Raw genomic sequence first — 19,517 nt, forward strand, 5'->3', positions numbered from 1 at the left:
AGAAACAAGAGCACCAACCCATAAATGAACATTTAATTACATTTCAAGAGATAAATTTTCAAGATCCTCTGCCAATAATTGAATTTTAAAAATGAACATGTAATTTTATCTATCGATCTAGGAATTTTATTCTATAAATCTACCTAGAAAGTTATTTATGTCTGAATACATCAAGAGTTGATTGTGATCGATACACTTATGTCGACTCAGGAAATTGAAGCGATACGAATATACGATACATACATAACCTATATTTGTGTTCAAGCTTCGAGCCGAGGTCGCAAATCGCAAGCTAACCTGTGTTTCTACTATAATAATAACTAATTTTAAACATAATTCATCTCTTTTTTTATCCATTATATGTTTTAAGTTTGATATTCATTGATAATGATTGATCCTTTCCTTGTAAATAGCACTTCTCAATAGAGATGACTGATTGAACAATTTCAATTGTGAATGAACAAGTTCCGGGAGATCATAACTACCAAAAATTAAAGTATTTGTTTTACATATCACAATGTTGCATTTAAATTCTTCTTTTGATTCTTGCAATAAAATACTAGGCTTATCTCACCAACTGATTAAGTTGCGGTTTATTTCTACAACGTCAAGTAGCTTTGTTAATGGAGCATCAACTAGCTCAAAAGATGAGCAGACAATCAATGATGATGGTAAGCTTTTTTCAATTTATTCAAATTTATCTTTATCATTATTGTTTTTTAAAAATATTGGATCAAGCATATATATCTCCATTTTCATTATCATAAATTTGTTTTAAAGCTTGTAGCATATAGGTAAATTGATATCAAAGCCCAACATCTCAATTTCAGGATTTGAATATATAAACATTACAACAAGAGCTATTACAGTTTCATTAACCTTACTATTCATAAACAGTAGTCTACTCACATTTACCTCATGGCTAATTTTATCCTTTATTATTTAAATTTCAGATGAATTTCGAGTGCTCGATCTCAAACGCATTCATCAACAGAAGCAACCCTTTCAGCGAAGACCGATGAAACCCAAGGCTGTTGTCCCACCTCCACGGTGAGTTAGGTCACATTTAACATAATATTAATACATTGGACTCTAAATATAGGCCCAACCAGGCTTCCTTAGGCAGAACTTATTTCACGCATCTGAAGAATGCAATGTCTCTTATGGGGAGCGGCTATTTCAATTCCCATAAGATACAATGCATCCGCTTAACGAGCAGAAAAAAATTGAGCCCGTCTAAGACTCACGTATTGTTGGGCCTTACCAGCAGTGTAAATATTGTTTTTCTAATAATTCTTTTATTTTATCTACAGGACAACAAAAATGTCGGACGTCCATGCTTAATTCTTCAAATTATTTATCAATAATTCATGTACTTTCTGTACAGGAAGACTAAAATATTTGTAACCATGCTCCATTTTTTTAAATATCTTTTCCAATAATTCATTTACTTTCCGATAGGATGACGAAAATGTCGGTGGACATGAGCAAGCTTCATTCTTTGTTATATGCTACAATAATTCGAATATTTCATCTTCTTTGTCCGACAGAACGCAGAAAATGGCGGTACCTGCTTAGTGAGGTCCACGTTATAATGGCAGTGTAGGAAGGTAGGAGAAAAGGATTGCCAGATCTCAGCCTTGCCACCCAAACAGCTGATACTAGTGTATCTGACGAATTTAACTGTTCATTATTGTTGAAAATAGTCAATCATATTTTATTTGTCAAGAAAATATATTTTCCTACAGTTACCATTGAAATGAAAAGTGGTTAATTATGGGTAAAATTGCCTGAAATGCATCAAATGTATATCTGTGTAATTTTATTATTAATAAATAAAATAGAATGTAGTATGTGTGTTTGAATGGGGGGGGGGGCGGCTGTGTGCTGAATGAGGTAGCTGTCGCTGTCCCCCCCTCACATCCACCGCCTCAATATTATTAAAACGTGCACCACAGTCACAGTTACCAACTTAATTTTGATTTTGCTGCACTGGTGCTCCATATAACCTACTAACTATTTTGCGTTGTCATGTTGCAAATCTGGAGTGCGGAAAAAATTTTTCCCGCACTAGAGCGGAAAAGTGATTCTTTGCGTTCTGTAATCAGTGCAGCAATGGCCACTTTTCAACGTAACTGTAGGAAAAAACATAATGTGAAATACGTGCGCAAAGTTCCTCTGCTGCACTCAACAAACCATTCCGCCCTCGCCTACGGCTCGGGCGTAAACGTTTCTTTCGGTGCAGCAAACTGTCACTTTGCGCACTAGTTGCACAAATAACTATTTTAAAGATGTAGTAATAAATTCTCATGATTGAGATAAAATATTTTGTCAATTAGTTGAATTTCTACATTGTTGATGAACGATGTGGCAACATCGCAATGCGTGAAAGAGATAGCGCCATCTGCTTTGTTGAACGATAGACAAGGATAGCATCACCATTGCAAATCACACACTGCCATTATAACGTGGACCTTACTATACCTTGTTTCACCCCTCAATATCTTTACCAATAATAATTCACATTCTGTCCGACAGAACGACGAAAATGTCGACTGACCAGACGTGGTCGGACGTGTGGCCGGGCCCGCGTACCTTCCACCCGGCCGTGGTGCCTCTGCCCGTACGACAGGGTCGCAACCGACACGGCGCCAGCCCCGACAAGTACGGCAACGCCGAGCTGATGAAGATCCCCAACTTCCTGCATCTGACGCCGCCTGCCATCAAGAAGCACTGCGACGCGCTCAAGAAGTTCTGCTCGCCGTGGCCGGCTGGGCTGGAGACGGACGAACAGTGTGAACGCCACTTTCCCATTGAGGTCATCACCACTGACTACTGCCATTCGTCGCCCACCATACGCGACCCTCTGGCTAGGATCGTCACGATGAGGGTGAGTCTCGTCATTAACAACGGTTCTCGTAGGCTCAACTCAGACTTACGCGATTCAGGTTGAGAAGAGACTCGACTCTAGTGGAGAGCATGTGTTTTCAAATTGTGACGTCGCGGAGAGTAGAATCGACTGGACTGAGTGTCACCATTTGAAAACACATGATCTCGACTACTAGAGTCGAGTCTCTTTTCGACCTGAGTCAGGTAAGTATGAGTTGAACCTAAGGCTCAACTCACATTAAGTGAGTAAGTTTTACGCGACTTAAGTCGAGAAGAGACTGCGACTCTAGTGGAGAGCATGTGTTTTCAAATTGTGACGTCGCGGAGAGTAGAATCGACTGGACTGAGTGTCACCATTTGAAAACACATGATCTCGACTAGTATGAGTTGAACCTAAGGCTCAACTCACATTAAGTGAGTAAGTTTTACGCGACTTAAGTCGAGAAGAGACTGCAACTCTAGTCTCTTCTCGACGCAGCATGTGTTTTCAAATAGTGTCACTCAGACCAGTCGATTCTAGTCTCCTCGACCTCATGAGTTGCATAGTACCATGCATTTTTAATGAAAGTAAGGTTATATTTTATAATTTTAGATAAGAATTAGATAAAACAATATATTCATAATTCATATTATAAAATTTGTTACATGCGCAGAAGTGACGAATTGGATCTCATATTTTTACTTTCCTTGCCCTATTACCATAGGTAAGGAAAGTATTGCTTTCCAAAAAAAATTAAGGTACCCTAATTTCAATTTTTCTATACGTTTCAAGGTCCCCTGAGTCCAAAAACATGATTTTTGGGTGTTGGTCTGTGTGTGTGTATGTGTGTATGTCTGTGAACACGATAACTCCATTCCTAATTAACCGATGGAGTGGCCGTAGTCGAGTGGATTAGATGCTGGCTTTGTAATCCAAAGACCCGGGTTCGAATCCCAGCCCGGGCAAGATATTTTTCTCAGGGCACTCCCGTGTTTCGGATGGACACGTTAAGTCGTCGGTCCCGGCTGCCTAACAAGCAGTCGTTAGGTCATGTCAGAGGCCCTGAAATTGATCAGTTGCGACCTGAAAACTCTGACACCAGACCTGAGCCAGCCAGGTCACACGATATCATTATTATTTTTAATTAACCGATTGACTTGAAATTTTAAAATTAAGGTCCTTATACCATGAGGATCCGACAATAAGAAATTCAATTCAAGATGGCTGGAAAAATGGCGGATAATTACTAAAAAACCATGTTTTTCACGGTTTTCTTGAAAACGGCTCTAACGATTTTCTTCAAATTTATACCATGGATAGCTATTTATAAGCCCTATCAACTGACATAAGTCACATTTCTGGGAAAATTGCAGGAGCTCCGTAATACTCTTGAGAAAAATGGCGGATAATCACTAAAAAACATTTTTTTCACGGTTTTCTTGAAAACGGCCCTAACAATTTTCTTCAAATTTATACAATGGATAGCTATTCATAAGCCCTATCGACTGACATGAGTCTCATTTCTGGGAAAATTGCAGGAGCTCCGTAATATTCTTGAGAAAAATGGCAGATAATTACCAAAAAAACATGTTTTTCACGATTTTCTCAAAAATGACTTTGACCGATTTTTTTTCAAATTCATACTCTGTGTAGTTATTTATCAGCTCTATTAACTGGCATGAGTCTCCTTTCTGGGAAACTAATGGGGGGTCCACCCCATCCTTGAGAAATGGACTTTGTAACCTCCTTCTCGTGCATGAGGTAGGTAGGTAGGTAGAGCAGTTTATAAAAATAACACATAGTCGAGATATTTCATCTGTAGAACAATTGTTTCGACGACTTTTAGAAAATATCATCGAATTTCACAATTTACACAAAGGGAAAAGTACTCTTAAAACAATTATATATACACATATACAGTAGTCTGATCGTAGTTTCAAATATGTTGCTGCCAATCGTCATTATGTTATTCCCATAAATTATTCTCCTTTAAGAATGGGGCTTACAGTTCAATGAGCAAGGAAAGTTGTGTGATTGCGCCACACCATAATGTGAGGTTAGAAATGGAGTAGCTTGGAACTGAAGTAGTGACAATGAGCAAAAAAGTCGTAAGGTCGAGAGACTGGAGTATCTCGACTGGAGTCGTACGATTTGGGTCGAAGTAGTGTGAGTTGAGCCTTACAGTACGCGTCTTGTAGCTCCGCCTCCGTGACTTTAAAACGGCATATAGGCAAAGTTCGCGGGGTATCATTCACGGCTTTGCAAAAACATTAAGTTTCAGAGAACTTACTGGATCCCTAGATGGAGGAAGCTCCCTACATACAAAGATTCTTCATGAATCAAGCAACTTATTGATTTTGAGAAGATACAAAAGAGCATCTGATGCTTATGGAAAGATACATTTTCAATTTTTTTTGTGTTTTTGAACGAGTAGTATTGTAGTCGAGTTGCCGCCGATAGGCAAATAGGTATATAGGCGATAGGTATTGTAGCTCCACCGATAGGCAAATTTATAGGACCCGGATTGTATATGGGGCTCCTTGGGTAGGATTGTCACTATCAGGGTGAGTCTATTCATCAACAATGGTTCTCCTGTAGAAGTTTATGCAGCGGTTGATGCAATCGATTTAAACTAACAATTCTTCAAAGCACGAGTTATATAATAGTAAGAGTATTATCACATTGAATGCAAGTGCAAGCTTATGTTCATGTTTATGTTTTTGAAGGGATGGATTCAAAGGTTCAAAGAGCCTCACACGTCAACCGAAGCTTATTGTGTGTCCCAAGTATGTTAGTTAGGCAAACCAATTCCTGTGTCCTTTACAAGGTCCAGGAATTTCTTCCCTACACCAACATCCCATTCCTCACCTGGTTGCTTACAGCCAAACGGAGCCCTTCTTCTAGCCCCAAGTCTTTCGCAATCCAGTATGATGTGCTTGGCAGTCTCTTCAGACTGATTACAAAGCCTACACATCTGACTTTCATTTCTGAGTCCAATCGTGTGGAGATGTTTCCTGAAGTGGCCATGTCCAGTTATCTGGGCAATCAACTGCTTGACCTGACCTCTACCCAGACCCACCAGCCAGCTGGTGAAGCAAGGGCCAGAAGCCTTTTGCCAAGTGATTGACCAGGGTGACCTTGCCATTGCTGGTCATGTAAGTCCCTGGACCATTAATTTATTGTATGGACGGCTGTTGTTTGCTTATGCCACAAAGAATGCTCTGGACCAAAGAATGGCATACTGGAACCCCGGTTTGCAAGCTCATCTGCACGCTCGTTACCTGCTATGCCTACATGGCCAGGTACCCAACCAAGATGCACAGAGTTGCGTGTTGCAAGCCTGCTGAGTGTTTTGTGGCACTCCCTCACCAATTTAGACTTGATTTCATTGGAGTCAAGAGCCTTGAGGACTATCTCAGAGCCTGAGGACTAATAGAATATTATTGGAAATACTAAAAACTGTAGGTGTGAATGGTATAGAACTAAAATGGTTTGAATCATATCTCATAGGTAGAAACCAGTGTGTTGAGCTTACCAAGGTGGATGGGAATGAAATAGTAAAAATTAAATCTCAAAAACTGGAGGTCCAGGCTGGAGTACCTCAAGGCTCAATTCTGGGTCCCTTACTGTTTCTGTTGTATGTGAACCAATTACCAAAAGAGTTAAAAGATCACAGAGCTCTGTTGTTTGCTGATGACACATCGCTTATCTTTAACAATTATTTATTAGATAGTCTAGAAATAAATGCTTTTACTGGAGTACAGTCAATTGTCCAATTCTCAAAGCAAAGGCAATTAACAATAAATAGTAAGAAATGTCAATTCCTACAATTCAAAAGTAAATATAATTCAGTAGAGGATAGAGAAATAAATGTGTTTGTAGAGGAAAATGAATTAGACCAAGAAGAGAAAGTAGCATTCTTGGGAATTTTATTGGACAGGAAATTAACATGGCATCCTTACATTGAGAGGATATGTAATAAGATATCATCTGTGGTATTTGTCCTGCGGCAGCTTGCTAGGCTGAATGATAAAAAACTACTGTTAACTGCTTACCATGGACTTATACTATCTCATATTAGGTATGCTATTTTAGTATGGGGTAATTCATCTCAACAAATATGGACAGAGTGTTTAAGATTCAAAAGAAGGCACTCAGATGTATAGAGAAAGTGAATAGGCTAGACTCTTGTAGGCCTTTATTTAAAAAGCTTGGTCTATTAACTGTGCCATCTTTGTATGTATATGAAGTTGTAATGCATGTGAAAAAGAGTGGTGTGATCCAGAATTCAGATGTTCATGAATATAATACGCGAAACAGAGCAGATTATCATATAATGGGTCACAATAGTAGGTTATTTGAACAAAAACCAGATTATATTGGTAGGAAATTTTATAACAAGCTACCTCATATCTTGAAAAGTAATGATGATTTGAAGATTTTCAAAAAACAAATGAAAAAATATTTAGTTGATAAAGCTTTTTATAGTGTACAAGAATTCCTTTCAAACCTAAACTAGGTTGAACTACTTAGTGTTAGAATTATTATGTAATAACATGACTTGTCTTATACTCCATGACTGGAGTCTTTAGGACGTAATCTTAAAAAAAAAAAAAAAAAAAAAATCTGACAGGATTACCATATGTTTGTCTCTTGCAATGCCTATGTTGGCACAAGCCATGATGCTCCAAATCTCTGCCAGCAAGATGGTACAGTGTTGTCCCAGATTGCACAAACTCTGGGTGAACTCTTTACACCCCATAGCTAGATTTCCCTTCAATGAGAGAACCGTCCGTGTACCAGACAAGGCTACCTCTTTAGAGATAGGGCCCTTCCTCAGACTTCCACTCTCTTCCTCTCTGGAGCTGAATTTAACAGAAAAAGGTTTAGTGAAAACAAACCTGTAAATCTGTACTCATGACATCTGACGTCATTTCAAGCACAGGGCTGTGAGCAACAACTTTGGTGATTGTGCAATGGCCTGTTCCGGACAGGCCTTCTCTCCATTGGCCTGCAACTTTCAGTCGATAGGCTGATTTTCGTGCTTCTGCCATTATAAAAATGCTCAATGACAGTAAGTCAGGAGCAACTCCAAGAGTTGATGATGGGCTGCTCTTGAAAGCTTAGTGCAAGTGCAAGCTTGGTTATGCATTATCAAACGTGCAGATGAGAAACAAAATGTGGAAAGAGTAATAGGAACACTCACACTGAACGCTTGCTCTCTTGCTCGTTGCGTTTAGTGTGAGTAGCTACATTCAAGTCATGCATTAGGTGAAAATCTACTAGGTGAGAGTGGAACCAAAACTGAAAACTTGACAAACCGAAAACTTTGCTTACTGAAAACTTGACAAATTGAAAGCTTGACAAACTGAAAATTTGAAGTACCTGACAAGCTGAAAACTTTACGAACTGAAAACCTGACAATATTGTTTACATTATATCATAGATGAACTCAGCTTTGCAAACATTGTACAATTTTTACTTTCCTTGCCCTATTACCATAGGTAAGGAAAGTATTGCTTTCCGAAAAAAATTAAGGTACCCCAATTTCCAAATTTCTATACGTTTCAAGGTCCCCTGAGTCCAAAGAAGTGGTTTTTGGGTATTGGCCTGTATGTGTGTGTGTATGAGTGTATGTGCGTCTGTGTACACGATATACCATCTCCCAATTAACGGAATGACTTGAAATTTTGAACTTAAGGTCCTTACACTATATGGATCCGACACGATCAATTTCGATCAAATGCGATCCAAGATGGCGGCTAAAATGGCGAAAATGTTGTCAAAAACAGGGATTTTTGCGATTTTCTCGAAAACGGCTCCAACGATTTTCATTAAAGTTATACCTAGAATAGTCATTGATAAGCTCTATCAACTGCCAAAAGTCCCATATCTGTAAAAATTTCAGGAGCTCCGCCCCATCTATGCAAAGTTTGATTTTAGATTCTCAATTATCAGGCTTCAGATACAATTTAAACAAAAAATTTCGAGTGGAAAAGATTGAGCATGAGAATCTCTACAATTAATGTTCAGTAACATTTTCACCTAAAATTAAAAATAAGCTCGAATTTCTAGAAAATGTGATTATCCAATTATTGCAAACTGTTGGCAACTGTTGATTCTATTGAATGATTCATTATGAAGATATAGCAGACCTCATATGTCTCCAGCGTTATTGCCCTGTCACCAGCTGGCTCAAATCTTTGAATAGTAGACTTGAGATGCGCGGAACACAAGCGTCAGGTCACTGATCAATTTTCATAACGGCAAGGAAAGTTGTGTGAGTGCGCCACACCAGATTTTTTGTTTGTAAACCTCTATATCACCTTCACTACAACTCAGAACGTTGAAAAAATGTTTCTGTCAACATCCGACTTGATCCAGTTTTGTCCAAAATGTGATATTGGATTCGATAGAATCGAGTTTTTTTTACAATAAAACCAAGTCATAGTTTTCATATGTCAATGTTTTCCTCCTGATAGTCTGTTCTCTTATACAGTTTTCTCAAAATGTTCTGTACATTCTGTTCTCATGTTTTCTTCCTGATAGTATGTCTCTCATTCAATCTTCTGCTTTCCACACTTACTCCCCGTGTCCTGACTTGAATCACATTACCTATCTCCAATATTTAGCAATGAATATCGCCTTGTAATCAACTAAAATATGTCCTATTTTTGGCTTACTACACTGAAACTCTCACAGACCATTAGGTGATGAGGGGGCTCTAGGAAACCACACTCACAATATTCTCGACATCATTATAACGATATCTCTCCGTTGTGCTCCCACATCTTGAGACGCCAATCCTCAACTTATTGAGAGTCCTCCATTCATTATATTGGAGAGGATTACCAGCCGTCATCCTCTTATCAGCCCTGTGGTGGTAGGCAATTAATAGCTCTTCTTCACTCAGGGGGAAATATATTCTTCTTTCAGCTGCTGTCTCCAGCGCTACATGTCTGCTCCGAAAGCTGGTTCTTGGTTTCAGCATGAACGATGTTCTCCATTGAAATTGTACTATAATATGCTGTTAACCAGTTAGCAGAGTCATTCGAATTGAATGAAGAAGACTTGAAATTGTCAAAAAGAGATTGATAATGGTGTAAGAAACAAAACTAGAATCTCAAAATTGTTTCAATGTTTCATTTGTTTAATTGTTTGAATTCGTTCTCATTCAATATCGATATTCATCACAACGTTACCTTCATAACATTACAGAAACTAAAAAACTAGAAAGTAGAACTGAAAATTAAGCTCCATTCCCACTTACCAGTAACAGATTCCGTGTCCAGTTCACACAAATATTATTCCATTGAGCTCTAAAGGGATTATTCGTACTTGCTCGACCGGGCTGAGTGGCAATAGTCTCATAAGAACTCGTAGGGATTATAATTTCACTGTACTGGAAACGGACACTGATAATAATAAGTAGAAATTCATCTCTATTTGACGATAATATACCATATTCCATAGAATCGTATCTATTTAAGGTGCTCATGCTTCAGTTTCTCTCTTCTACTGCTTTGTAATGTTTAGAGTCAGAGTGATTTTTGTGGACTGTTTCCAAGGAGAGTATGTAGGAGAGCTATATACCATCCTTGGACCTTGACTGATTCAACTGAAATATGTTTTTCCTACAGTTACGTTGAAAAGTGGCCATTGCTGCACTGATTACAGAACGCAAATAATCACTTTTCCGCTCTAGTGCGGGAAAAATTTTTCTGCACTCCAGATTTGCAACATGGCAACGCAAAATACTTAGTAGGTTATATGGAGCAACAGTGCAGCAAAATCAAAATGGAGTTGGTAATAGTGACTGGGGCTGCTATAGTGAGCAGAGGTGCAACCAGCACACCGTGCTAATTATTATTCATTATATATTATAACCAAGACAACGAGGACTTTAGGATTTTAGGATTAGGTTTTTATCAATAATAAATGACACAGAAAAACATTTGATGCATTTCAGGCAATTTTACCCATAATTACTCACTTTTCATATTCAATGGTAACTGTAGGAAAAACTTAATGTGAAATACGTGCGCAAAGTTCCTCTGCTGCACTCAACAAACCATTCCGCCCTCGCCTACGGCTCGGGCGTAATAGATATTTCGCACCTAGAGCAGAAAATGAGATTTTTCCAGCTCGAAATCGGTTTTCAAGTCCGAGGCCGTAGGCCGAGGACTAGTGTACCAAAAATTTATTAATTACTTAATTTTATTTTATTTATTTTATTTTCTCCTTATTTGGACAAACTTTGAATATCCATTTATTAAATTTCTAGTTAATAATTTTGATTTGTTGATTGGTACAACTGACGAAGCCTTGTCGGTTGACCAGCCAGCGATTTCCTTCTTCTTCTTGTTCTATAAGGCCTAGCTGTGGCATCTCAAAATGTAGCATGTGATTTGAATTATGAAATATCTAAATTTTTTTACTACAAAATTTTTCTTTTCAATTATGCTAAAGTAGCATAAAATGTAAATCTACAATGCCTGATTGAATTTTATATTTGAATAACCCCAGTTGGGTAAGTTATACTTGTAACTGTCTCTATGTTGTAGGTTATTCTGCTATTCTATCGAAATCTCATATTTACCTAGTTTTTTAATTATTAATAATTCTTTATCATCTATAAATTCAATATAAATTTGATTACTCCTATTTTGAAATTTATCAAATAACGTAAAGAAGCTGTTAGAATTTGAATCAACTTTATCCCTCCCTGTGTAACTGATTTAAGCCTTCTGATATTTTATAATTTCCTTTTGTTATTTTTTCATCTGAACTATTTTGCTTACTAATTTTACCGTATTCCTCTGAGATTTTATTATTATTAAATTATTTGAGATTTGTCATAATAATATTTTATTACCGCTGTTCTTACGGTACCATGTTTCTACAGAATGTATCCTGTAATTAACCTGTCCAACATTGCATGTTAACCACTCTGGTTAACATCAACATGATGCTTGTATCTATTAGATTTTATTCTATTTCTTTTGTTCCAACAGGTTTTTTTTTTTATTTTACCATTAATTTTGAATGACCGGACAAATAATCTACCAGGATAAATACAGGATGAAGGAGACTACACATTTTTCCATAAACTCAAGCAAATTCAACCAAATATTTTGGAATTCCAGTACAGTATGAAATTGAATTTCAATTTACAATTCGAAGTGGGTAAGCAGAACACTTGTTTTCAATTCGCTTCTAATTCAACCAAGTCCATCGAATTTTATGAGTTTCAAAACTTCGTTAATCGTCGCTTATCTACGATTCCACATCACACTGAAGCTTCAGTTGTAGGCCTACCGGTTACTAACATAGATTTAATATCAAACTTGTAAACTGAATATTTTGTAACTTCAGAAATGAAATTAAGTAATTAATAAATTTCTGGTACAATTTGGTTCCTAATTAATACCCCCAGTTGTGGAGGTTTGTACCAAAAATTTATTAATTACTTAATTTTATTTTATTTATTTTATTTTCTCCTTATTTGGACATAACTTTGAATATCCCTTTATTAAATTTCTAGTTAATAATTTTGATTTGTTGGATTGGTACAACTGGACGAAGCCTTGTTGGTTACTTCGATAGATGATAAAGAATTAATTAATTAAAAAACTAGGCAATATGAGATTTTCGATAGAATAGCAGAATAACCTACAACATAAGACAGTTACAAGTATAACTTACCCAACTGGGGTTATTCAAATATAAAATTCAATCAGGCATTGTAGATTTACATTTTATGCTACTTTAGCATAATTTAAAGAAAAATTTTGTAGTAAAAATTTAGATATTTCATAATTCAATCACATGCTACGTTTTGAGATGCCACAGCTAGTCTTTTAGAACAAGAAGAAAAGGAAATCGCTGGCTGGTCAACCGACAAGGCTAAATATCTATAACCACGTTCTGCTACCAATTGTAACCAACCCTATTGAGTAATCTCAAATAAGACTGCCTAACAAGTAGGAAGCAATGCTGGTCATGAGGGCCAGTGAATATTTTGGCAATTCTGGTTGAAATAAAATTTAAGCCAAGTCCGATTGAATCTTATATTTTCAACATTAAAATCAATTTCATTTCTGAAGTTACAAAATATTCAGTTTACAAGTTTTGATTATTAAATCTATGTTAGTAACCCGGTAGGCCTACAACTGAAGCTTCAGTGTGATGTGGAATCGTAGAATAAGCGACGATTAACTAAGTTTGAAACTCATAAAATTCGATGGACTTGGTTGAATTAGAAGCCGAATTGTAAAACAAGTGTTCTGCTTACCCCACTTCGAATTGTAAATTGAAATTCAATTTTCATACTGTACTGGAATTCCAAAATATTTGGTTGAATTTGCTTGAGTTTTATGGAAAATGTGTAGTCTCCTTCATCCTGTATTTATCCTGGTATTATTTTGTCCGGTCCGTTCAAAATTAATGGTAAAATAAAAAAAAAACCTGTTTGGAACAAAAGAAATAGAATAAAATCTAATAGATACAAGCATCATGTTGATGTTAACCAGAGTGGTTAACATGCAATGTTGGACAGTTAATTACAGGATACATTCTGTAGAAACATGGTACCGTAACCCAGCGGTAATAAAATATTATTATGACAATCTCAAATAATTTAATAATATAAATCTCAGAGGAATACGGTAAAATTAGTAAGCAAAATAGTTCAGAGGAATAAAATAACAAAAGGAAATTATAAAATATCAGAAGGCTTAAATCAGTTACACAGGGAGGGATAAAGTTGATTCAAATTCTAACAGCTTCTTTTACGTTATTTGATAAATTTCAAATATGATGTAATCAATTTATATTGAATTTTATAGAGATAAAGAATTAATTAATTAAAAAACTAGGTAAGCTATCGTACCTATCTCTTGATTTTAGTGGTAGAAGATTGCAGTCCGGATTTCAGATTCTTTTAAAATTTCACTTGGAATACCACAGTCATCTTCAAGCATTTTTGAAAATTCGGAATGCACTAATCAACAATAAATAATTGAATAAAACTGGTTGCGAAGCGAATTTGTTTGATTCGAAACTGGAACTGAAATCATGGCTACTTCAGCTGATGCTGAAAGTGGCCACTCGCCCGATCTAGCGGATGACTTATTAACTACTTCCATGAGCGGCTGGAAAGAGACAACTTTCTGGCCTAGCCCGGAAAAGAAACCCTTTTCTGACGTCGTCTGCAAACAAGGTCTTTCAGATCTACGTAGGGACTGGAAAACAGCTGCTTTCTGTGCAGTGTGGCGAAAACGTTTCTTTCGGTGCAGCAAACTGTCACTTTGCGCACTAGTTGCACAAATAACTATTTCCTATGAATTTTTGAAGATAATATATCATTTCCATGTAATCGTATCTTTTTAAGGTATTCATGGTTCATTTTCTCTATGCAACTGCCTTGTAATGGTTGCAGCTAATTTTTTTTCCAAGCAGAGTGTATAGGAGAGCCATATACCATCCTTGGACTGATTCAACTAAAGTATTTGTTCCCTATGAATTTTGTATGTATCAAAATTTTGGATTAGAATAGTATTGTGCCAAGCCTGTTGTTCTATCCCAGTCATATTCATTGATTTTAAATTGTACAATTTTAAAAGGGTACTTGGATTTATATTTTTATTCATATTTAAGAGTAGCCCTAAAAAAGACAATTTGATGGCGAGTCATTGATTTATTTATTGAAAATATACAATATGTGATCTTTAATTGTATCGATGAATGATTGAATAAATTCTAAGCTGACTAATTTTCAGTTCAAACTGGGAAGGCTGCCGTTGGACAGACATTCGCGTGACAAATTCCTGCGTTTGGTTCGCGATCGCCACGACGATGAAACTGACACCATTACAATAGTCACTGATCGGTGCCCTCTCAAAACGCAGAACTACCAGTATGCGCACTACCTTCTAACTGCTTTATTCCACGAGTCTTGGGTGAGTACATACAATAAAGCACATATTATGTACCTACATGATAGTGAAATACAATAGATCTTGGGTGAGTACATAAAGTTTATCCTATACTATTGAACGAGCAATTTCTGTTGACATGTTAAGATGTTTATATGTTTGTATTTCACCGGATCTCGAGAACGGCTCTAACGATTCTCACGAAATTCAGAACATTGCAGTTTATAATATAAAGATTCGATTGCACTAGGTCTCATCTCTGGGAAAACTCGCTGAAGGACATTAAAAGGATAATTATTATTCATCCTTGGAAAAACAACTGATAATAATTATTTCGTCGTCTGTTGATGATGGAAGTGCGTGAGAGTGGGACTATGTCAAAATTATGACTCAGCTGTTAATTTTTGTAATCATTCAATACTTAGTGCCGGTTGCAAAAAAAGCCGGGTTATTTTTAATCCTGATTAATTCCAGTAGAACCATCTTTTTTAAATGGTCTTCTCTGATTTGGTTCTCGTGAAATCATTCAGGATTAAAATTTAACCGGCTTTTGTGCAACCGGGCCTTTGTGAGGGGAATTTTTGCATTCCTCTGGGAATTAATCTCAATTCATTGTGATTAGATAGAACATTTCTGTATGAACTATGCATATTATTATAATTTCTTCTTTCGTAATAAATTTTTTATGCTTTTGTACTCCAGAGCGAAGCTCGGTCCCCGATATTATTTATTTATGCTTATTTATGTCCAACGGATCTCGAAAACGGCTCTAATGATTTTCACGAAATTTGGAACATAGTAGGTTTAAGATATAAAATCTCTATTGCACTAGGTCTCATCCCTGGGGAAACTCGCTGAAAGACATGAAAAGGATAATTCATCCTTGGAAAAACATGATAATTTCGTCGTCTGTCGATAACAGAAGACGCTTGTGCCTGTGTGGGAGATCAAGAAATCTAGAAATTTTAATAGACTCGATCAAAATAATTGATTTGTTGACATGACATGGTATATCATAATATTCAAAGTTAATCAGTATTTTACAGTTTTATGTGATTAGTAAATATTATCTTGTTATTCAATTTAGTTGGTAAACAATCTAAATTAGTATTTTCATGTTTTCAAATATTTGGACTGAAAATTTGACCTGAATTCAAGTGTATGGAACATAACCTACTTTTTGGAATATTTATAGTGTATAAATCAAAATTCGGGGAAGAAACAGTTTTGGGCTGTGCCTGTTAGTCCTTCCCCAATCATTTTAAAAATTGAGTTCTGTTTATCAATAAATAAATAACGAGCGAAGCTCGGTGCTCCGATATTGATAGTGAAACACAATAGATCTTGGTTGAGTACATAAAGTCTATATAATAAAGCGCAGATGAACATAATAGTACCCAATAGTGAAACACAATAATATAATATATCAAGTACTCTTCTATTTTATCACAACACAACTATTTTCAACTCTTCAAGAGTGTAAGGCTAGGCATACACCAGATAGTCAAGACAAGACAAGACAAGACACGTTTAGTCACAATACTTCACCTAGTTTCTTATGAAGACATTTCTAATTGCAATGACTTATATGCAATCTAATTTGCAATGACTAATGACTATGGTGTGTGTTGCTTCATAAGCAACAATGTGAAGTATTGTGACTAAACGTGTCTTGTCTTGTCTTGACTAACTGGTGTGCGCCTAGCCTAAAATTTTACATTTGGAAATGGCTCTTGAAGAGTTGAAAATAGTTTGTGTTGTGTTAAAATAAAAGGGTAAGGTTAGGCGCACACCAGTTAAGTCAAGACAAGACATGATCAGACACGTTCAGTCACAATACTTCACATAGCTGCTTATGACGCAACTCACACTGATTAGGCATTGCAATTAGATTTGTCTTCATAAGCAACTATGTGAAGTATTGTGACTAAACGTGTCTTGTCTTGTCTTGACTAACCGGTCAGCCTAAGTGATTTACACTATTGTGTTTCAATATTTTCAATAGCCCTAAAAATAGTTGTTAGTATAGTACTATTCATCTCAATACAAACTGAATTTACATCGTCATTCTCGACTTTACATTATAAATTTCTTATTATTTCGCTTTCAATGTTATTATATTCAGTACCATTTCCACAAATAAATAGTTTTAAATTTGAATTGCATTCTTCGTTTCATTCAATATTTAACAGTAATAATGGAAGAAGGTTTATAGATCAAACAATAACAAGAGTGGTAGCCGAAAGCTACTTTATCTCAATTATATGGAAGTAAACACAACATTTTTTGGTAGAATTTGTTCTACCAACTTTTTTGATGGAATACCTCTTGTACTTGAATGCCTGTTTTATGAATTTTAATTGATATTGTAAACAGAAGCACTGTTAGTATGTGCACACTTCACAAACATATAACTAATTACTTGTAAAATAGAAATTGAGATGGTGATCAAGATAATCAATATAATATACTGAGTTGGATGAAATTATCATAACTAAGATACTAGTTTATTAAAATAACGAGGCACAGTTTCAATTGCTACTCCATTAATGATTAATTGATGGACTTGACAATGAATCACATTGTAACCTGTGTGTATTTGTGGCTGAGACGATGAAAATCAAGTTGGCAGCAAATGCCTTCTGTATGGATATCTGTGATCAAAATACTCTGACAAAGTGGGATGCTAAAAAAGTGTACCGACAATCTGTACTGACTGTTTTCGAACTTCTTTTGTTGACTTTGTGTTCATTGGAAATGTCAAATTGTTTTAAAATAATTATTGTCTGTAAATTTTCTAACTGTATACCTCTCAAATAGCTAAATAGCTAGAGAGGTTATTATATATGTACTTGGTGAAATGTAATATTGTGAAAATTGAAATAAATAAATAAATTGAAACAAAAAAAATTGAATCTCAACTAGTTACTCGTTGGACGAATATTGTTATGACAGTATCATAATATAACCTTCACTTCACAAAGAAGTCTGATATGTTGTGATCGTGAAAACTTTGACTTCCGTTTTTTTATAAAACTGAATTAATCCTGTTTTATAATTGTGTAGGTTTCGGTTTATTCAATTTTTGCAGGCTTAATTCGCATCATCATGTTAATTCTTTGTTTTGTATCATGTTTTCGCATGTAGAATTTCGAAGAATGGGAGAAAGAGAAATTGGAAACAGACATGGAATACTACGATTGGGATTTGAATCCTTCAAAACCAAAAGTTGCAAAAATTGTGAAAGCGATGGACCCAAGTGTAAATGAAGAAAATCTGCCTGATGAATGGAAAAGTAAAGTGGATAATTACAGAGAGGCCTTAACACAACTTTACAATAAAGGTAGGACATTTTTCCCATTTATCTCTACAAATATATTGGAGTAGGTTTATCTCTACAGTTTTCTACTCCATATAACTTTCTCTAATGTATTTCTATATATGTTTGTTAACCATTTTCATGAAAGACCTACAACAAATACAGAATTTTTGTGATTATTTCATTTTTGAAAATCTTCTAAAAAATTTGGGGTGCATGTTCAAATCGATTATTTGCAATACCATTTCATGCTCCTGTCAATAATAAACTATCTCCAATAGTTCTTTTTATTTTTCTAAATAAATTGAAAACTTTTCTATTATCATCATCATATCATACAGTATTCTGTACTTCTAAAAGTACTGTATCATACTTCTAAAAAATGTGGGGTGCATGTCTAAATTGCTTATTTGCAATACCATTTCATGCTCCAGTAAATAATAAACTATCTCCAATAGTTCTTTTTATTTTTCTATATCAATGAAAAGCTTGTTCTATTATCATCATCATATCATACAGTATACAGTGTTGAGAGTGGGTAAACTCAAATAGTAGGAGATTTTATCTTGTAGTTATAAAACTTCTCTTCGAAAGTCCATCTTGATAAGAAAAAAACAAAGAGAAACAACTGTTAGGTAATAGCATAGAGAAAAATAGCGTAAGTAGATATCCCATGGTACAGGGCGTTTATGTCGCAACTTTTACTGTTAACTCAAGCCGATTACTGACTATTATTATCGATTTTTACTGTTTTGGCCGGGTGAGAGTGTATGAACGGAGCAATATGAGAGACTACCACGGGAAATAACTACCTGGACTATCGGCTTGAGATAACAGTAAAAGTTGCGATTTAAACGCCGATACTATGGGATATCTACTTATGCTATTGTTCCTCTATGGTGATAGTGTTGATTCAAATTTGAACATTTCATGTACAATATATTTAATTGATTCAATTCTAATCAATCAAACTGAATTATTTAATTGTTTTTTTTCAGGCGAAAGCGCAGAAACTCTTAAGAACTACAAAGATGCTTCACTGAAGCTACTTTTCCAGTAACCCTACTACTTCATAGTTATAGATTGTGTTTGAATGTAATTTTCTAAAATACAATCAATTTTAAAATGGTAGGTACTGTATTATTCTTGATTGCTCCCACTTATGATTTTCGATGCATTTATTATTTCGGTTACTATTCTACTAAGCAAATATAATAGCAATTCAACTAAGCATAAATATATTCCACTAAGCAAATTCAATTATTATACTTGTTCCACAGATTCAGAATTTTATTGATTGGAATTACTGAGATATTGAAATTATTCAAATTCTAATGAATTAATAAATATTATTAAACGAAAATCCAATTAAATGCTGTAAATCGCCCCGAAG

At 35.6% G+C, this 19,517-nt stretch overlaps 1 protein-coding gene across 1 annotated transcript; it reads left to right on the forward strand.

The window, feature by feature from the left end:
• Window positions 1-206: 206 nt before the first annotated feature.
• LOC111044501 (28S ribosomal protein S35, mitochondrial) lies at window positions 207-19,245 on the forward strand. The gene is made up of 6 exons (XM_039429971.1): window positions 207-671; window positions 954-1,050; window positions 2,539-2,890; window positions 14,650-14,829; window positions 17,953-18,148; window positions 19,123-19,245. The coding sequence occupies exons 1-6, from the start codon at window positions 518-520 to the stop codon at window positions 19,182-19,184; spliced, it is 1,041 nt and encodes a 346-aa protein (XP_039285905.1). The 5' UTR covers window positions 207-517; the 3' UTR covers window positions 19,185-19,245.
• Window positions 19,246-19,517: the final 272 nt, after the last annotated feature.

This window comes from Nilaparvata lugens, chromosome 6, assembly GCF_014356525.2.
Source record: "Nilaparvata lugens isolate BPH chromosome 6, ASM1435652v1, whole genome shotgun sequence".
In the NCBI taxonomy this organism is placed as follows: Eukaryota; Metazoa; Arthropoda; class Insecta; order Hemiptera; family Delphacidae; genus Nilaparvata; species Nilaparvata lugens.

Coding starts and splice junctions, on each gene's coding strand:
- LOC111044501 (XM_039429971.1), top strand. CDS start 518: ATGTTGCATTTAAATTCTTCTTTTGATTCTTGCAATAAAATACTAGGC. Junction 1,051..2,538: donor GCTGTTGTCCCACCTCCACG/GTGAGTTAGGTC, acceptor TCTGTCCGACAG/AACGACGAAAATGTCGACTG. Junction 14,830..17,952: donor CTTTATTCCACGAGTCTTGG/GTGAGTACATAC, acceptor TTTCGCATGTAG/AATTTCGAAGAATGGGAGAA.